The sequence below is a fragment of the Typopeltis vanoorti genome, chromosome 1 (assembly GCF_054136105.1).
Source record: "Typopeltis vanoorti isolate ZY-2024b chromosome 1, IOZ_Tvanoo_1.0, whole genome shotgun sequence".
In the NCBI taxonomy this organism is placed as follows: Eukaryota; Metazoa; Arthropoda; class Arachnida; order Uropygi; family Thelyphonidae; genus Typopeltis; species Typopeltis vanoorti.
Window position 1 is genome coordinate 163,317,795 of NC_143549.1, and position 22,206 is coordinate 163,340,000.

The window sequence follows — 22,206 nt, forward strand, 5'->3', positions numbered from 1 at the left end:
ACAGTAAGCGTTTCACCGACAAGCTGAGCTTCCCATGCTCAGCGGACTTCTATGGCGAGTTACAATGCATAAATATTTTCTCACTACTGTTTTTTTTTTTTTTTTTTTTTTCAAACCAACATTAAAATCAATTTAATAATACAATAATCAATTTTATACTGAATATTGTAAATTTATATATAAATAAATATTATAAATAAAATAAAATATTATTTATAAAATATTATATATTATTAATTATATGAAGAGCCAAAGGCTTCAATTCGGCAACATGAACTTATTTAAGTTAAGGGATAAAAAACAATATGGGATGTAAATCCCATATTGTTTTTTAGCCGAATAAGAAACTCGAAGAGTTTCTTGCCGAATATAGAAACTATATAAAGTTTGGCGATTCCAAGCGTAAGCAAATACCTGGATAGTGCACCTGACCCATGTGGTAGTGCAAACTGAGGCAACTCATAGTAAGGGTGGTGCAAGCTCCGATCACTATTCTTGGTATTTACCCATAATGTGAAGTTAGCTCTTAGGAGCTGTATTACTGTTCTACATTATGAAAGAAGATCACTACCCAGACCAGTTTCAACCTTTATTGAGGTCTCATCAGTGAGTAGGTAGACCTAGTTAATACCAAGTTTGTAGCAAACAGAACTTACATCCCTTCTATGAGAATTGCCAAGAAGGTGTCCTAATAAATTATTAATTATATGAAGAGCCAAAAGGCTTCAATTCGGCGACATGAACTTATTTAAGTTAAGGGATATTACATCCCATATTGTTTCTTAACCAAATAAGAAACTCAAAGAGTTTCATGCCTAGGAGCTAAGTTCACATTATGGGTAAATACCAAGAATAGTGATTGGAACTTGCTCCACCCTTACTATGAGTTGCCTCAGTTTGCATTACCAAATGGATCAGGTGCACTATTCAGGTATTTGCTTACGCTTGGAATCGCCGAACTTTATATAGTTTCTATATTCAGCATGAAACTCTTTGAGTTTCTTATTTGTCTAAGAAACGATATGGGATGTAATATCCCTTAACTTAAATTATATATTATTATAAATTAAGATTTTCTATTAATTTCTCCCCTACTAAAAACTTCATGCACATCATCAACTTGATTTGTAAATTTTTGGCACGCGCACATAAAAAGGTTTGCCACCACTGTTCTATACTATCTTATACTTCTTAAATTCACAATACCCCCACTCGCACTGTCTTTCTGAAAGGGAGGGAAAATCATTGCCACTATTGTATATCATCTGCTAATTCACTTCTGCCAAGAATCTCTTATAAATGGCCCTTATGCCAGATTGTATTTTATTCAAAATGTGTAATGAATCCCTAATATTTATTAAATTAGACTGATCACTTTAATAAACAATAAAAAGTGCATCCCATCATATTTGCTTTCCTTACAACCAATTTATACAGAGTATCAACCTATTTTGATCACAAGGATCAAGCATGTCATTTAGTACATATATCATCACCATCATCATCAAATGCCTGCCATGTATCCACAAGGGATGTACAGGATATGATAGCACTACATGAAAAAATTATATTATTACTAACTTCCTATCTACAATTTTCCTCCAAATCAGTCTGTTATATGTCAAGACTCCAACATTATCAGATCTTATATTTCTATCGTCTAAGGCACTTTGTGCCGTATCAATCCACCTATATCTTGGTCTTCCTCTGGGTCGTTTTTCTGACAACCTGGCAGAGAACACTTGTTTTGCTAATCTTTCCTCGCCCATTCTGTTTAGGTGACCATACCACCTGAGATTAGCTCTGCTAACGCATTCCTGGATGCTGACAATGTCAAGTTCTTTCCTAATATCGTCGTTTTTAATATGATATTGCCATTGATGCCATCTGTTCATGCCTCTAATCTTCCTCAGGACTCTCATATCTGCGGTCTCTAGTCTTGGGTCAAGTGTTTTACTTCTGGCCCAGCTCTCAGATCCATAAGTTAAAACTGGTTTGAACACTGTCTTGTATACAGCTAATTTAGTGTTCGGACAAATCTCTCTCTTATTTCATATGAATTTATTCAATTGACTTCCCACCATACCAGCTTTGCTGATTCTGTTGTCTATTTCTATATTTAATTTACCATCTTCAGTAAAAATCGTACCTATGTAGCTGAAATGTTTTACTTGTTCCACAGGTTCTCCATTCACAACACAGTTGACATTTTCAATGATTCTGCCTATTTTCATTGTCTTTGTCTTTTTATTGCTGACCTTCATACCATATTTATTACAACAGCTATTCAATTTAGTCAGAATCTTGCAGACATGTAGCAGATTTATTTAGAAGTATAACATCATCCGCATAAACCAAAGGGCTGACATTAACATCTCCAATTTTGATATCATGTTTAATACCACTTTCCATCATAATGTAATCCATATACATAATGAATAACATAGGGGATAACGTACATCCTTGTCTCACACCAGATTTAACATTAAACCATCTTCCTGTACATCCTTCAACTCTAACTGCAGACTTACAACTCAAATAAAGACTAAGTATTGCTTCATATAATGCCCAATTGACACCATATAACTGCAGCGTATTGAATAGCTTCTCTCTTGGCACCTTGTCATATGCCTTTTCCAAATCGACAAAACTTAAATACAGATCTTTGTTATATTCTCATTCTTTCTCGACTATTTGTCGTAAAGTGAAGATCTGATCCTGACAGCCTCTGTTTGGCCTGAATCCAGCTTGTTCTTAACCAAGCTTTTCTTACACAATTCTTCTCAACCATTTCTCAAGTATACTTGCATAGATCTTGCCAGGAACACTCAGTAGGGAAATACCTCTGTAATTCTCACATTCAGTTTTATTTCCCTTTTTATATATGGGTACTATGAGAGATCTACTCCAATCATCGGGAATTTGTCCCTCTGTCCGGGCTATCTGAACTATGCAGTGCAGCCTCTGTAAGACTCTTATACCATCATACTTCAGCATTTCTGGTCGAATATCATCTACTCCACTTGCCTTTCCACACATTTCAAGCCTTTGATGGCTTTTTTGTACTTCAAGTATGGATATGTATTCCTGCCTGCATGCCTGGTCAGTGTTTTTTACCACTGTGCTGTCATCACTGCTTGTTTCATTTAGCAGTTTTTCAAAGTAATTACTCCATACTTCAAGTATATCTTTTTCTTCTGTTTTCATGTCACCTTTATCATCTCTAACTCCTTTTACAGCACTCTTTCCTCCATTCCTAAGCTTCTTCAACAACCTCCAGAATATTTTGCCACCTTCTTGATATTTATTTTGTATATTCTTGCCAAAGTCCACCCATGACTTTTGTTTAGCTAGTTTTACACAGTGTTTACCATTTTTGCATTTGTCTCTGTATTCTCTAAGAGCACAAGCTGACTTATTTGCCAGGAACTTTTGATATGCTTTCTTTTTTTTTTTTCACTGCCTCTTTAACTTCCTGTGTCCACCAGGGAGTTCTGATTTTTTTTATCCTTGCAGAGAACCTCACCACATGCATCTCTGGCAGAATCAATCAATGTTTCCTTCAGAGTTTGCGAATGAATCTTCAAGGATTGATTCTTGTTCTCAAACTCATTCATTTTTTCTTCAATAATCTTTGTATATTTTAGTCTACAGTTCACATCTGAGAGCTGCTCAACTTTCATTCGCTTTAAAACTTTCTTACATGTTATTTTTTTCAATATGGAATTCAATTTTATCCTGCTCAAGACTAAATAGTGATCACTTCCAATTTCAAATCCTCTGTACACTCTGTTGTCCTGCACCAGGGAGTAAACATCACTATCAACAATAACATAGTCAATGAGACTTTTCTTACTCCTAGCCTCTTCTCTCCATGTGAATTTGTGCACATTTTTATGTTGGAACATGGTGTTAGTAATAACCAGTCCATATCCTGAGCAGAAATCCAACAGATATATGCCATTATTATTAGCTTTGCTCTTTTCTCCAAATTTTCCCAAAATATTTTAGTATGTCTCACAATCATATCCTACTCTGCTATTTAGATCCCCAACAAGGACCAACTTTTCCTTTTTCATTGTGTCAGTTGCTTTTTCTAAAGCCTAAAAAAATTCCTCCACTTCTACCTTAGTAGAACCTTCTGTGGGACCATAGACACAAATAAGTCTCTTTGTCCAGTTCCCCATTCTCATATTTGCCCACATTACTCTACTTGAGATTGTCTACCATTCAAGAAGATTAGCCTCGTATTTTGTGTTGAATACTATGGCTACTCCTTTTCCTTGATTGTCATTGCCTGAATATAACATTTTGTATTTATTGCTCAGAAAGATCTCACCAGTTTTGGTCTTTTTTGTTTCAGTCACCCCTATTATGTCGATCTGGTACTTATCTAATTCTTCCGCTAGCTCCATTTCTTTGCCATTCATGCTTCTTACATTGATAGTACCGATCTTTAACTCTGGTGATGTTGAGTTGGGGTGTGTTTTTAGATTTGTTCCAGTAGCTGACTTTTCGCTGTTCGCCAAGGTTCCCTGGCGAAAACAATGGGCCTTGTTTAACTGGGCGACACCCCCAGCTGGCATGAAATTTTGTCATGTTGTACCATCATTTTTATTTTGGTTTAACCAATAAGAATACAATTTGGTCGGCTAAATCCCAAATTGCCAGCCTATCCTCGTTCATTCAGTATCCAAGTAGATACCCAACAGGGTGCACCACGAGAAGGCAAGGATTGGACATTAGGTCAGAAGCCCTGGTTGGTTCTCCGCATTCGTTTAAAGGCTATGAGGTCTCCTCTCAATTATAAAGCTTTGACCCTTAACCACCCCAATAGTACATATATTTATGAGTTAAATGTCAGACTATTCATTGGATGTTTAGATAGCTGATATAATTACATCACATATTCAAATATAAACTTTCATATCAACTGAGAAACTTTATGAACTGTTTTAGTATTCGCTGAACACATATTCTTAAGGCCACATTTGTAAAAGGATATCTTAATGTGCTCAATGTCTCTTCTACATATGAAGCAGAAGTGCTAATGGTGGCCACCATGGTCGTGTATGAATTTCCACCCAAACTTTCCTTCAACAGCCAAGTCAATACTGATTCTCTATAGGGTATGAAGATGGTTTTTTTAGAGGCAGATTTCTCTCCAATAGACTGGTTGCTATAATCAGCTAATTGAGCTATCACTTTTCCCAAAGTCAGCAAAGATTTATTAATGCTCACTCCTTCCTGTAAGCAGAAGATAAATCATTAAACTGCTATGCCATTACAAAAAAAAATAATAATAATAATAATATATATATATATATATATATGAATTAATAAATCACTGATAGTGGAAAATTTATAAATCATAGTGGAAATCACTCATAGTGGAAAATTAATAAATTTATTAATTTTTATATTCATTTTCAATATTTCACTAAGTAAAAAAATTATCAAAATCTATACATATTTTAAATACAGAACACAATCATATAATGTTTCATGTAATCTTGCATAAACTAATTTAAAGAAGAATGTTATAGTTGTCTTTCATTCATTTACAGAGATTAATCAGAAATTACAAAAATTAACATATCGCCTACAAAACAAGTTATTAGACTAAGGGATACCAAATAATTTGCAATGAATTATTCTACATAATTTTAAGTCTGAAATAATAATTTAAACCACAGTCTATTTTACATTGGTGATTCCCATTTTAAAGCAGGGGAATAGTTCAAAACCCATCTGACAACGAAGTTATATACCAAACATCAGGCAGAAAAAAAAAAATAATGGATGATGAGTAAAACTGAGCAAGCAGTATGGTGGGGAGAAATTTATGGGAGAAGATAGAAGGCTTAAGATGCACAAAGAGTACAGTGCAGACTAGAAAAGTGACATGCATGGTAAGGAAATTTAAAAAATAATGCTCTAAGAAAACTGGCTAGCCAGAACAAAGGAATCGATGAGAGTTCTTCCACCAAGTGTAAGCATGATGAGTAAGAATTAAGGAAGGATGACCCTGGCAGATAGTAGCAAAGTTATCACTGCAGAGTATGTAGCAGCATATTTAACATCAGTATCTCATACTGAGAAGTCCAAAAGGGAAGAAAAACATTATTGGATCTAGAAATCAATGTATATAAGATGGTCCAAAAGATGAAAAATTACTTCAGCTGTGAGGATGGAAGCTATATCATCGTGTACTTTTAGGAAATGTGAGAAGGATATTCCAGTGCACTTTACGAAGTTATTTGACAAGTGTTACATTAGGGAAGCTTCCAAACAGCTTGAAAGAAAGAGGCCTAAGTACAACTGCACAAGTGATACCAAGGCAAATATTTCAATTCCAGTATACACATTTAATTGTGGTTAAGTTAATGAAGAGAATGATTCAGACTAGAAACAGGATTGGTCTGATAATAGGATTATCCATGAAGTCAACATGGATTTACAAAAGAGACATCTTGCTTTAGCAGTCAGTTTGCATTTTATAAATTAAAAACAGTGAGGTAGCAGTTTTAATGTTAATAGTTTACACTGCTATAGAGTACAAGATAAGGCTACGCATGTATGTGGGTAGTCTGAAAAGTTCTCAACCATAAATGGCAACACTATCGGCAAGATTTTTTTTTAAGTTAGTAAATTGTCATAAGCATCGATGAGAAATTGCAAGTCATTCCATCAAGTAGTTTTTTTTTTATACAGCTGTCGGAAGCCAAAGTGTTGTCTGTATCCCATGAAATGGATAAAATTTAGTATTATACGGTTATAAAATTCTTTGTAAAAGAAGGTTTAATGCCAAAAGAAATTCATTCGAAGTTCATAAAAGTTTATGGGCGCTCTTCTCCTTCATTTTCTACAATTAAGAAATGGGCTGCTGAGTTTAAAAGTGGCCATACCAGCCTTGAAGATGATCTATGTGAAGGATGTCCAAAAAGTGTAATAACAACAACAAAAATCATTGATCAGTGCATGATATGGTATTGGATGACCGGCAAGTCAAAGTGCATGAAATTGCTGAGACTATAGGTATTTCAAAAGAACATGTAGGATACATGTTGCATGAAGAATTGCAAATGAAAAATCTTTGCATAAGATAGGTGCTGTGCAGATCAAAAACGCACTCATGAAAATTTCTGAACAGTGCTTGGAGTGTTGTTTTAACAAGAATAAAATGGTTTTGTGAGTCGATTTATTACTATGGATGAGAATTTGATTCACCAGTACACACCAGAATCCAAACAGCAGTCAAAACAGTGAACAGAAGCTGGTTGTTCAGCACCAAAGGAGACAAATTCTGTACCATCTGCAGGAAAGGTCATGGCATCAGTGTTTTGGGATGCCAAAGGCATTTTGTTTATTAATTATCTTGAAAAGGATAAAACAATAACTGGGGAATATTATTTCTATGTATTAACCAGATTAGATGAAAAAATTCATGAGAAAAGACCCAGTTTGCAGAAGGAAAAAAAAAAATCATCTTTTATCAGGACAATGCACCTACCCACAAAGGTGTTTAGGCAATGGGAAAATTAAGGGATAGGTACTATGAATTGTTGGAACATCCACCGTATTCCCCACATTTGGCTCCCTCTGACTTCTATTTCTTCCCAAAACTAAAAATCTTCCTCGCTAGGCAGTTTTTTTTTTCCGAATCAAGAGGTGATTGCAGCTGTAGAGGGGTATTTTGCAGATCTTCCTGACAACCACTACAGGGGCAGCATAATGGTGCTGGAATAAATTTATTAATCTTAAAGGAGATTATGTTGAAAAATAAAAATAATATATTTTTTTATTTTTCAACCACCCACATGTTGTGTTAAATTGTGAATGAAGAATTTTAAGATTATTAATACTTCATGATTTAACATAAATTGCATATCCTGAGCTAATTTTACCCCTAAGTAAATTCAAATTTAAATACTTACTGTTATTTTTTTATTGAAATAATAATTGTCATTTTTTTAGTTATTTATTCTGTATAAATTCATTATATAATTTGTAAATGTATCCTAAGTGGACTGTGATATGTGCATTTTATTTATTGTAAATGAAAGTGAAAGTAAATTTAAGAAATTCTGCTAATGAGATTTGATTGGTCACTGTCAAGGAAACAGAGTTAATTTTAGATAGCACTTGGTGGAGTGTGAGCTACGGTATTCAAAGGGAGGAGGAGTTGATATGAGCTGGACTGGCTAGAACCGGATTTTGGTGGGAAGAATGAAGGTATTTTATTGGAAAACGAAAGTAAACAAGGGAGAAAGCTTATGGACAGCAAGGAGTGAAGTAAAGGGTGGCAGTAATGGGGATTTGGAAATGCAGTAAATAGATTATGAAAGGACCGGGAAATTAATAGGCAATTCGGAATATTTCTACGGAATTCTAAAATTACGACGAATTCCAGTTGTTTTGAAGAACAATGCAAGGCTGAATTTAATGTATAGTAATAAATAAGGAATAAGTAGATTACCTAATATGAGTGCGTCATGACTTACGACGCTCTATGTTTAACATTTCAGTTATTATAGTGAAGATTTCTTTTGAATAGTGTTGCTTCAGAGTGATAGTTAACTACAGTTTTAAGTGTGCCCAATGTGCAAAGAATGTAACTCGGTAAGAGCAGTCCATTTTTTAATATTTCAGCGTGAAGAAATAAGAGTTAGCTCCGCCCGATATATCTTAACATTAACTGTGGCGTTCTACTAAAATTAGCCGAAGTATGGAGCTTTAAAGTGTTTCCCCCCCTTGAGGTGATAACTGCCTCATAATTGAATTAAGTGTTTGTTTACTAAGAGAGAATTAGAGAATTCTACTTTAAGAATATTTACTGTAAGATTCTGTAACATTCAACTGTGTGAACCATTTTTAATTATTCGGAAGAATGTAAAATTGACAGCTGGATGTCTGATGCCTAATGTTATGTTTGTTATGAGTATTTGAACTAAGTTGATTTGCATTATCTTGTTTTCAAAGTTATACTTAATGTACATGTTATGTAACCCTGCATTAAATGTTTTGTTTTATTGATTTCAATTTAGTGTTTGTTGATTCTCTTTCATTGCACCGCTCAAAGTTTATCGGACCTTGCGGAAGCCTTAAATGATAATATTAACCTCGGCCTGTAGAAAAGTGAGATTGCAAAAGTTAGTTGATGATTGATTCCACTATATTATATAGCTTAATCTGAATATAGGTTGCGCAGGATAATATAAATTTCTGTATATTTGGATTAGTAATCAACCAACAATTAAGATAAAAAACAGATAATTTAAATAAGAACTATGTTCTAACAAGATAGCGGATTCAGAGCCAGGATGTACAATCCAACAATTGTATTGTTAGAAGAATATTTCAGGAAGTGGTGAAATTCAGGGTTTATTTAAAATCTGCATCTGTGGCAACTACTCAATACTCCTTCACAATTCAACCACAAAAATGTTTCTTCCTTTTCATTTATTCCTACTACTGCTGTCTTCAAGAACAGTCCTTCCTCTATCTTCTTGAGCAGAAAGTTAAAAAAGCTTGTTAACACTGGATATGAACACCGAAAGAGTACAATCTGTTGGCCATTAAGTCAAATATTAACTTTCTTCATCCTTTCCTTTATGAAAATCTACAGTATCAATGTATGAAAATCCTCTTACACATGGGATTACCATTATAAATTACAAGTTGGAGAGAGATTTTTAAAATATTTCTTCATTTGGAGATTAATAGTAATGCTGATCAAGATCTCATGATTGCAGTACACATCTTTTACAGCAATTTTAAATGTTATCCTATTCCACATGATTGTAATTTTAACTATCACAAATTGAATTTCAACTGAAGATGTGCATGTATGGGTTGAAATTTCAGGACTTCAAATAAACAGGTGTCTTGCATCAAGCAAAGAAAATCACCTTACACTTAATGACACTCATGTGCATCATGATCTAGTGCAATTCAAACATTCAAACCCATTAACTGTAGTTTGGAAAACAGATGCTATTCAACAGGCTGTCACTTAAAAAAAAAAAACAAGCACAATATTATCAATATTTCATCCCTAAAGTTATGTGCTGGAGAAGGAGTGTCCTAGGTTCGATTCCTGTTGGAGACGTAGGATCTCATAGCCAAGTTAGCCGGTCTTGGGGATGGACAGCAAGGTTTTTCCCCCTTTTTTATCTTGGGATTTTTCATCCTGCAAACAGGTAAACTGGACCCATGAACATACAGGATACAGCAATAGGACATATAGACAAAAACAGAAGAGGAGATGGGCACTATCTGTCTTAATTCACTGCCCATTAGACATTCATGGCTCAGCCATGAGTGACCCAACGGTCCATTAGGGACTACGGGAGAGGATAGGATAGGAAAGTTATTGAGGCACTCTCAAAATACAGCAATCATAATACGATCTCAATCAAAACCAAACAAATGATTAAGGGTATGAAATACTGAAGCTTGCATCTGCCTTATGAGTGCAGTCAAAGTGACCATTTCTGCTATTTTGGAAGCAGGATGAGTGATTTTTGGCTCCTGCTGTCAAATTTATTTAAATTAGGAGTTTTATAAAGCATGTATTAATATAAAAATGAATCATCATCAAATTCCTGCCATGTACACGCAAGGGGGTGTACAGGATATGATAGTACTACGTGAAAAATTTATATCATTACTAACTTCCTATCTACAATTTTCCTCCAAATCAGTCTGTTACTTGTCAAGACTCCAACACCATCAGATCTTATATTTCTATCACCTAAGGCACTTTTCACCGTATCAATCCACCTATATCTTGGTCATCCTATGGATCGTTTTCCTGCCAACCTGACAGAGAACACTTGTTTTGCTAATCTTTCTTCGCCCATTCTGTTTAAGTGACCATACCACATGAGATTAGCTCTGCTAATGCATTCCTGGATGCTGACAATGTCAAGTTCTTTCCTAATATTCTCGTTTTTAATATGATATTGCCATTGATGCCATCTGTTCGTGCCCCTAATCTTTCTCAGGACTCTCATATCAGCAGTCACTAGTCTTTGGTAAGTGTTTTGTTTCTGATCCAGCTCTAAGATCCATAAGTTAAAACTGATTTGAACATTGTCTTGTATACAGCTAATTTAGTAATCAAGTATTGCTTGATATAATGCCCTACTGACACCATATAACTGTGGCGTATTGAATAGCTTCTCTCTTGGCACCTTGTCATATGCCTTTTTTTCCAGATCTACAAAACTTAAATACAGATCTCTGTTATATTCCACGATTTCTCAACTATTTGTCATAAAGTGAAGATCTGATCCTGACAGCCTCTATTTGGTTTGAATCCGGCTTGTTCTTCACCAAGCGTTTCTTCCACAATTTTTCAACCGTTTCTCAATTTCTATACATTTTTATGGCTAACTATTTTAAAAAAGCACTCACCAGAATGAAATAATTTAGTTACCTATTTAAAACATTTTATAAAGTTATTTTTAATGGCATACTACACTACTTCCATGTACACTATGTTCCAAATTTTTACCACCAAAATTTATGTCATCTGCTATAGTACAGCCACAGATTTGAGACCCTTCGACACTTCTGCACATCTCACAAAAAGGAGAATCCATTTCGATAATAGGATAATCAATCCATCTTCTGGGATGAGTTGTTTATTATTACACGTCGGAAAATTAATTTCTCTTTTATGATCATTGTAGTGGTAACTATTTTGCTTGTATAACAGTTGGAAAATTTTATCTATAAAGCACTTGATTTCGCATATTGGGAACCAATTCATACGTCCTCCATTTGTTTCACCCCTTCAATGATAACTCATTCTGAAGATTTGAGTGATTACGACCTGTAAATTTAGACGAATAGCGGAAAGATCTTGAAGAATATGAAGAAAATTTAACCACTGATAATCAGCCAAAAGAGATTTTACAGAAACAATTTGAAAATATTTTTTGTACAATTGAAGTTTTTAAGCAGCAATGCTTAGAAGCTGACCTGATGAAGAGAGAAGCAGTAAAATTTGCAGAAGAGTAGAAGAGGCAATAGGGCCATACCATCGGTTGTATGATAAAAAAAAAATAAAAAAAAAAAAAAAAAAAAAAAAAAAAATATCCGCCCAAACTACGTTAGTTCAATTCTTTGTTAAGAAGTAGAATGATAAAATTTATATTCTGAATGTTTTATTGTCTTTCAGCTTCATGGTTTTCCTTTAACTAGGCCCTGAGACATACCTTAATTCTTTTATAAAAAAAAATTAAGGTTCAAGAAAGAAATTTGAGGAACGAACTACACTTTTTCCTATAGGTTATTGTATTCGATTAATGCGCCTGTTTTAAAGAATGCATTAGCTGCACTAATCGAGGGATTGCTGTACTTGCATAAATCTTACCAGGAACACTCAGTAGGAAATACCTCTGTAATTCTCACATTCAGTTTTATTTCCCTTTTTATATATGGATACTATCAGAGCTCTACTCCAATCATCAGGAATTTGTCCCTCTAACCAAGCCTTCTGAACTATGCAATGCAGCCACTGAAAGACTTTTATACCACCATACTTCAGCATTTCTGGTCAAATATCATCTATTCCTGCTGCCTTTCCCCATTTCAAGCCTTTGATGGCTTTTTCTACTTCAAGTATGGATATGTATTCAGGAATGTATGCCTGCTGAGTGTATTTTTACCACAGTGCTATCACTACTTGTTTCATTTAGCAATTTTTGAAGTAATTACTCCATACTTCAAGGATATCTTTTTCTCCAGTTTGCATGCCACCTTTATCATCTCTAATTCCTTTCACAACACTCTTTCCTCTGTTTCTGAGCTTCTTCAACAACCTCCAGAATATCTGACCACCCTCTTGATATTTATTTTCTATGTTCTTACCAAAGTCTTCCCATGAATTTTGTTTAGCTAGTTTTACAGTGTGTTTAGCTTTCTTACATTTGTCTCTGTATTCTCTAAGAGCACAAGCTGACTTATTTGCCAAGAACTTTTGATATGATTTCTTCTTTTCCTTCACTGCCTTTTTAACTTACTGCATCTACATGGAGTTTTGTATGATGCTTTCTCTAGAGCCTCAAAAAATTCCTCCACTTCTACCTTAGTAGAACCTTCTGCGGGACCATAGTCACAAATAAGTCTCATTGTCCAGTTCCCCATTCTGATATTTACCCACATCTTTCTACTTGAGATTGCCTGCCATTCAAGAAGATTAGCCTTGCATTTAGTGCTGAATACTATGGCTACTCCTTTTCCTTGATTGTCATTGTCAGAATATAACATTTTGTATTTATTGCTGAGAAAGATCTCACCAGTTTTTGTTTTTTTTGTTTTGTTTCAGTCACCGCTATTATGTCGATCTGGTACTTATCTAATTCCTCAGCTAGCTCCATTTCTTTGCCATTCAGGCTTCTTATGTTGATAGTACCAATCTTTAACCCTGCTGATGTTGAGTTGGGGGTATGTTTTCAGATTTGTTCCAGTAGATGACTTTTCGCTGTTTGCCCTGGCGAAAACAATGGGGGCCCTTGTTTAACAGGGCAACGCCTCAACTGGCATGAAATTCTGTCATGTTGTACCATCACTGCTTTTGAAGGACGATAGAATACAATTTGGTCAGCTAAATCCCAAATTGCCAGCCCATCCTCATTCATGCAGTATCCAGGTAGATACCTAACAGGGTGCACCACAAGAAGGTGAGGATTGGACATTAGCTCAGAAGCCCTAGTCAATTCTCCGCATTCCTTTAAAGGCTACGTGGAGGTCTCCTCTCAGTTATACAGCTTTGATCCTTAAGCACCCCTTAAGCATTTATAATATATTATAAAAATTAATATATTAATGTAATTAATTAATGTATTAATATAAAAATTAATATATAATTTTTTTATCAGCTTCATTTGAATTTTGTGTTTTTTCTCCATCTTCCCATGTGTTGTCTGCTGTCCTCCTTTTTATGTATTCATTCATCATTGCACTTTACAATTCCTTGCCTTTATGAATGGTAAAAATTTTTTGATATGCTAGTACTGAGAATCAAGCCAGTATGAATCATTTCTAATAAAGTGGTTTATTTTTTAATCCTATATTTTAGGTCACAAAATATTGTACGAGATAGTTTCCGGCTTGACATACAAAATTCGTGCCAATTTTAAAGTGCCATTGATGACAGATAGCACATCTTGGGGAACTTAGTGTACCAATTTCAACTCTCTACCTGCATCATTCTGTTGGAGGCACTCATTTGACTAACATGTACATGCTAAGTGGTTGTAATCTTAAAAATTGATTACCATGATGTGATAAAGGCTTTCTCCAAGTTCTATCAAACAGCGATTGGATGGTGTTTATGGAGAAGCTTCTCTTTCATATTCCACAGTGAAGGAATGAGCTAAACAGTTTTGCCGGAAGAGAGAGAGAGAGAGAGCAATGAAGATGATCCTCATGATGGTTAGCCTGTGGAAGTGATGACTGAGGAAAATGTCTTATTGAGGAGGAACTGCTCAATGACAGACAGCTGACGTTCAAAGAAATCTCAGCAAGGTTAGGGCTTTCTATAACAATCGTCTTTCACATAATTCACAAGAAGCTTTACATGACAAAGGTCAGTGCAAAAGGGTGCCCCAACATCTCTCTTCAATTCAGAAGGAGCATAGTGTGACGTATTCCTGCAAGTTTATAGAGCTTTCCAGGAGAATCGCTCTTGATTCCCTTGGCAAAGGGAATTATGATCCTCTTTCCAAAAGGGAATCCATGGAGTGGTGCAAACCAGGCAAAGCACCACCGAGAAAGCCAAGGTCACTCACAGTCCACCAAGAAGATTGTGGCAACAATCTTTTGGGATTGCTGGAGGAATTCTCTTGATCGACTTCAAGGAAAGGGATACTACTCTGAATACAGAATATTATGCTTCAGTCATGCACAAACTGCTTAACGGCATAGAGGAGAAGAGACAAGGAATGCTGAGTCATGGTGTTCACCTGCTCCAGGCAAAGCTACAGTTATTGTTGTGAAGGCTGCATTGAAGGATTGTGGCTTCCAGGAAATTGAACACCCACCCTACAGCTCAGATCTAGTACACAGTGACTACTACCTTTTCTTGAAACTGAAGAAAGACCTTTGAGGAAGAAAATTTGAAGATGACAACAAGGTGAAAGATGCAGTCTTGGGTCATTTTGCAGATAAAAGTACAGACAATTTTTTCAAGGGCATAGAAATGTTAATTCAACTTTAAGATCTTTGATTCTTTTTATAGTACTCTTTCCTCCATTTGTAAATATTCTGAATAGTCTCCAGAATATTTGGTATCCTCCCAATATTTTCTATATTCTTACCAAATTCTTTGCATGACTTGTTTAGCTACTTTTACACATGGCTTAATTTTTTTTTTCTGTATTCTTTTAAGACATCTGCAAAATTATTTGCTAGGATTTTTGGTATGCTTTCCACTTATATCTTGTGTTCTCCATGGTGTTCTAATTTTTCTATCATTGTAGACTTTTTCACTACATATCTCCTAGCTGAAAACAAATCAATGTTTTCTTCAAAGTATCCTACTTAGTATTAAGTAGTAGTATCTTCCAATTTCAAATCCTCTGTACACTTGTATCCTGAACAAACATGAAGAATCATTATCAACAACGACAGTCAATGATGCTTTTATTTTTTATGTATTCTCTCTGTGTGAACTTGTGCACATTTTAATGTTGGAACAATGTGTTGGTAATAACTATTCCTATCCTGAGCAGAAAATTAGCAAATACTTACCATTATTATTAGCTTTGCTCTTTTCTCCTAATTTCCTCAAAATGTTCCTTATACACCTGGAGTGATTCATTTCACACTCTGCTGTTTAAATCTCCAACAAGTACCACTTTGTCAATTTTCTTAGTGTCAGCTGTCTACTCTGACTTAAAACATTCCTCCACTTCTTCCTTAGAAGAACCTTCTTCTAAGGAAGGATCATAGACAAATAAGTTTCACTGTCTATTTCCCCATTTTGAAATTTGCCCACATAATTCTACTTCAAACTGCCTTTCAATTCAGAAGTTTATCATGTTTATTAAACAGTATTGCTACTACTTTTCTTTGATCATTATTGCCTGAATATAACAATTCATACTTATTATTTAATAATATCTCACATGTTTTTGTCTCTTCTTCCTCTCAGTAATGTCATTTATGTCCACTGATACTGACCACTGGGGAAAAAAAATGTGCTAAATAGATGTTACTAAAAATGCTTATGCAATGACTGTATACTGTAAGTAGTGATTATGTCAGATTTGTGATGACGAAACTCCAACCAAAGGTTGCAAGGTCAACTGCTGTTGACCAATCGGGCAGAATTGACGTCATCACTAGAGGCTAATCCCAAAAAGACAGCAATAGAAAACAAAAGTGACATTTTTGCATAAAAGGAGATTGTGGCCCTTGGCTCGAGGCTTTTTCTTCCAGTCGTTGGACCTTTTTACCGTTGGGGCTTTTGGTACTGGTCGTTGTCAGGGGCTTTTCCTTCCGCTCGTTGCCAAAGCGTCAAGACTCCCGTCGAATGCTGTAGGACTTACATCTCCAGATTGCAGCGGACTGATTTCCTCAACAGATACACGCAAGCTCAGTGGCAATTACGGCCAATTTCATATTGAATGTCCGATGGAGGAAAGATCTACTAGCAACTGCCTATGATGTCAAAGCAGTCAGGAAGTTTATCAAAAGAAGATGCTAAAGTCCTGAAGAAGTATGCTATATATTGGACTGTGTTTATGGTGAATATGTAAGTAGGCTATATTTTTGTAATTAGTTAGAAAGTGAATCTTGGGTTCATGAATGTACCTACAAGAAAACGTGTAACATTTATGTCAGTATTTGAGGGAAGGATTTCATTTAATCTGATCACGCAGTGTGCAAGTATGTACATAGTTTATGTTTAACAAGTTTATCCAGCAATTGTGAGTTTTGTCATAGATTGCATTGCCTGTTTGAAAAAAGGTTAAAATGTACTTCTTGTATAGTAAAAATAAAATGTTTTTGTTTTGTAACTAGCTGATCTGTTCTTTTGGCTAATGCACTATCTCCAAAAAAAAAAAAAAAATGCAGACCTGCAGGCATAATAAGATATGAATAGTCACGACTTGCATATAGAGAATTAGTATATATACTTTGTGATTAAATCCTGTTTTCCTCACCCTATCTTTCAAACAATATTTAACCATATTAGATGGCACAGGCGATAAAAAAATAACTTTCCTAATTTGATTTTGTGCGAGACTGGAGAACTGCACACATTAGACTTACTTATAACACAAAGCTTGTTTAATAGCAGGGGGAGACAGAAATTGGTCACGGTAAGATTAACCTTGAGAGGTTTGTGTTAAAGAAGTTTATAGTCCTAACTCAGTGAAGCAGAATGAAATAAAGTAAAAGTTAAGACAGTTAAGTTTATTTAAGTAACACATTATTTAACAATGGCACAGACATTTATCTAATGTAAGCATAATTTTGTTTCACCTAATTTTGTAATTAAATTGGTCTAAATGAAATCAAAAACTGAAATAACTTTATAAATTTTAATACAGACCCTAAATACTATATCTCATTAGATTCCATCATCCAGTTAGTATGCAACTGCCAAATATTGTAAATAAAAATAGTCTCATAAAACCAAACAAACATATAGACATATTCTAGTGTACATGCAACTACACTAGAATTAAATTACACTGAATAATTTCAAAATGTTTTGTTCTTGAAAATGGCATCTCATCATCAAATTCCTGACATGCACCCTCAAGGGGTGTATAGGATATAATAGTACCACATGAAAAACTTACATCATTACTAACTTCCTATCTACAATTTTTCTCCAAATCAGTCTGTTACCTTTCAAACTCCAACATATCAGATCTTATATTTCTATCTTCTAAAGCACTTTTAACTGTATCAATCCAGCTATATCTTGGTCGTTCTCTGGGTCTTTTTCCTGCCAATTTGGCAGAGAACACTTGATTTGCTAATCTTTCCACTCCTATTCTGTTTAAGTGACCAATTCCACCTGAGATTAGCTCTGCTAACACATTCCTGGAGGCTAACAATGTCAAGATCTTTCTAATATCCTCATTTTTAATATGATATTGCCATTGATGCCATCTGTTCACACCCATAATCTTTCTAAGGACTCTCATATCCGTGGTCACTAGTCTCTGGTAATGTGTTTTATTTCTTACCCAGCTCTTAGATCCATGAGTTAAAATTGGTTTGAACACTGTCTTGTACACAGTTAATCTAGTGTTTTGACTAATTTCTCTCTTATTCTATATGAATTTATTCAATTGACTTCCTACTATACCAGATTTATTGATTCTGTTGTTTATTTCCATATTTAATTTACCATCTTCAGTAAAAATTGTGCTTAAGTACGTGAAATGTTTTACTTGTTCCACAGGTTCTCTGTTCACAATGCAGTTGACGTTTTCAACGATTCTGCCTATTTTCAATGTCTTTGTCTTTTTATTGCTGACCTTCATACCATATCTATTACAACAGTTATTCAATTTGGTCAAGGAATCTTGCAAACTCGTAGTGGATTTATTGATAAGTATAACATCGTCTGCATAAAGCAAAGAGCTGACATTAACATCTCCAATTTTGATTTCATGTTTAATACCACTTTCCTTCATAATGTGAACCATATAGATAATGAATAACAGAGGGGATAATGTACATCCTTGTCTCACACCAGATTTAACATTAAACCATCTTCCTGTACTTCCTTCAATTCTAACTGCTGACATACAACTCAAATAAAGACTAAGCACTGCTTGATATAATGCTCCATTGACACCATATAACTGTGGTGTATTGAATAGCTTCTCTCTGTCTTGGCACTTTATCACATGCCTTTTCCAGATCTACAAAACTCAAATAGAGATCTTTGTTATATTCCCATGATTTCTCCACTATTTGTCATAAAGTGCAGATCTGATCCTAACAGTCTCTATTTGGCTGGAATCCATCTTGTTCTAGACCAAGCTTTTCATCAACAATTCTTCTCAACCGTTTCTCAAGTAAACTTGCATATATCTTACCAGGAACACTCAGTAGGAAATACCTCTATAATTCTCACATTCAGTTTTATTTCCCTTTTTATATACGAGTACTATGAGAGCTCTACTCCAATCATCGGGAATTTGTCCCTATGTCCAGGCATTCTGAACTATGCAGTGCAGCCACTGTAAGACTTTTATACCACCATAGTTCAGCATTTCTGGTCGAATATCATCTACTCCTGCTGCCTTTCCACATTTCAAGCCTTCGATGGCGTTTTTTCTACTTTAAGTATGGATATGACCATATATTTCCTGACTGTACGCCTGTTGAGTGGTTTTTACCACTGTGCTATCACGGCTTGTTTCATTTAGCAATTTTTCAAAGTAATTACTCCATACTTCAAGGATATCTTTTTCTCCGGTTTTCATGCCACCTTCATCATCTCTAATTCCTTTTACAACACTTTTTCCTCTGTTTCTGAGCTTCTTCAACAACCTTGATATTTATTTTCTATGTTCTTACCAAAGTCTTCCCATGAATTTTGTTTAGCTAGTTTTACAGTGTGTTTAGCTTTCTTACATTTGTCTCTGTATTCTCTAAGAGCAAGCTGACTTATCTGCCAGGAACTTTTGATATGCTTTCTTCTTTTTCTTCACTGCCTCTTTAAATTCCTGTGTACACCATGGAGTTCTGATTTTTTTATCCTTGCAGACAACCTCACCACATGCATCTCTGGCAGAATCAATCAATGTTTTCTTCAGAGTTTGACAATGAATCTCCAAGGATTGATTCCTGTTCTCAAACTCTTTCATTTTTTCTTCAATAATCTTTGTGTATTTTAGTCTACAGTTCACATCTGAGAGCTGCTCAGCTTTTATTCGCTTTAAAACTTTCTTATATGTTATTCTTTTCAATATGAAATTCAATTTTATCCTGCTCAAGATTAAATAGTGATCTTCCAATTTCAAACCCTCTGTATACTCTGGTGTCCTGCACCAGGGAGAAAACATCACTATCAACAATAACATAGTCAATGAGGCTTTTCTTATTCCAAGCCTCTTCTCTCCATGTGAATTTGTGCACATTTTTATGTTGGAACATGGTGTTAGTAATAACCAGTCCATGTCCTGAGCAGAAATCAAACAGGTATTTGCCATTATTATTAGCTTTGCTCTTTTCTCCAAATTTTCCCAAAATATTTTTGTATGTCTCACAATCATTTCCTACTCTGCTATTTAGATCCCCCAACAAGGACCAACTTTTCCTTTTTTCATTGTGTCAGTTACTTTTTCTAAAGCCTCAAAAAATTTCTCCACTTCTACCTTAGTAGAACCTTCTGTGGGACCATAGGCACAAATAGGTCTCATTGTCCAGTTCCCCATTCTCATATTTGCCCACATTGCTCTACTTGATACTGTCTGCCATTCAAGAAGATTAGCCTCGTATTTTGTGTTGAATACTATGGCTACTCCTTCTTTTCCTTGATTGTCATTGCCTGAATATAACATTTTGTATTTATTGCTCAGAAAGATCTCACCAGTTTTGGTCTTTTTTGTTTCAGTCACCCCTATTATGTCGATCTGGTACTTATCTAATTCCTCCGCTAGCTCCATTTCTTTGCCATTCAGGCTTCTTACATTGATAGTACCGATCTTTAACTCTGGTGATGTTGAGTTTCAGATTTGTTCCAGTAGCTGACTTTTCGCTGTTCGCCCTGGTTCCCTGGCGAAAACAACGGGGACCTTGTTTAACCGGGCGACGCCTCCAGCTGGCATGAAATTGTCATGTTGTACCATCATTTTATAATTTGGTTTAAGCCAATAAGAATTACAATTTGGTCGACTAAATCCCAAATTGCCAGCCCATCCTCATTCGTTCAGTATCCAGGTGCACCCAACAGGGTGCACCACAAGAAGGTGCGGATTGGGCATTAGGTCAGAAGCCCCGGTTGGTTCTCCGCATTCCTTTAAAGGCGATGTGGAGGTCTCCTCTGACATTAACATCTCCAATTTTGATATCAGTTTTAATACCACTTTCCTTCATAATGTGATGCATACAGAGAATGAATAATAGAGAGAATAATGGACATCCTTGTCTGACACCAGATTTATCATTAAAATGCTACAGTTGTATGTATCAATAGAGCATTATATCAAGTGAGTTGTAAGTCAGCAGTTAGAATTGAAGGAAGTCAGGAAGACTTACAACTCAAATAAAGACTAAGTATTGCTTGATATAATGCTCAATTGACACCATACAACTGTAGCATATTGAATAGCTTCTCTCTTGACACCTTGTCATATGCCTTTTCCAGATCTACAAAACTTAAATACAGATCTTTTTTATATTCCCATGATTTCTCAACTATTTGTCGTAAAGTGAAGATCTGATCCTGACAGCTTCTATTTGGCTTGAATCCAGCTTGATCTTCACCAAGCTTTTCTTCCACAATTCTTCAACCGTTTCTCAAGTATACTTGCATAAATCTTACCATGAAGATTCAGTAGGATATATCTCTGTAATGGTAAATGTCACATTCGATTTTATTTCCATATTTATATAATGGTACTATGAGAGCTCTACTCCAATCATCTAAAATTTGTCTTTCTGAACTAGTGCAGCCATATAAGACTTTTATACCTCTATACTTTATTTCTGGTCGGATATCATCTACTCCAGCTGCCTTTCCCCATTTCAGGCTTTTGATGGTTTTTTCTACTTCAAGTATGGATATGTATTCCTGATTGCATGCCTGTTGAGTGTTTTTTTTTACCACTGTGCTGTCACTAGTTGTTTCATTTAGCAATTTTTCAGAGTAATTACTCCCTATGTCAAGGATATCTTTTTCTCCAGTTTTCATGTCACCTTTGTCATCTCTAATTCCTTTTACAGCAGCTTTTTCAACTACCTCCAGAATATCTTGCCACCTTCTTGATATTTATTTTCTATGCTCTTTCTAAAGTCTTCCCATGACTTTTGTTTAACTAGTTTTATTAGTCTTTCCCTTTATCCATGGTATAAAAGATAAAATACACCCATTATCAGTATCAGCAGTATTCAGGATTCACGGCTGCAATGTAAACTTGCTATTAGTATGCAGGTGTTTGCTGGGGAAATTATAAGAATGAAAATCCAGAATTAAAATTTAAATTTCAAAATGTC

At 35.1% G+C, this 22,206-nt stretch overlaps 1 protein-coding gene across 7 annotated transcripts in view; it reads right to left on the reverse strand.

Annotated features, from left to right (window-relative positions):
* LOC150110591 (kinesin-like protein KIF14) overlaps positions 1-22,206 on the reverse strand; it is a 716,770-nt gene that overhangs the window by 504,928 nt on the left and 189,636 nt on the right. For all 7 annotated transcript variants that reach the window (XM_090399877.1, XM_090399854.1, XM_090399845.1 and 4 more), the window contains one exon: positions 5,006-5,247. In XM_090399877.1, the coding sequence (XP_090256003.1) occupies positions 5,006-5,247 (242 nt within the window). The remainder of the gene's footprint in view (positions 1-5,005; positions 5,248-22,206) is intronic.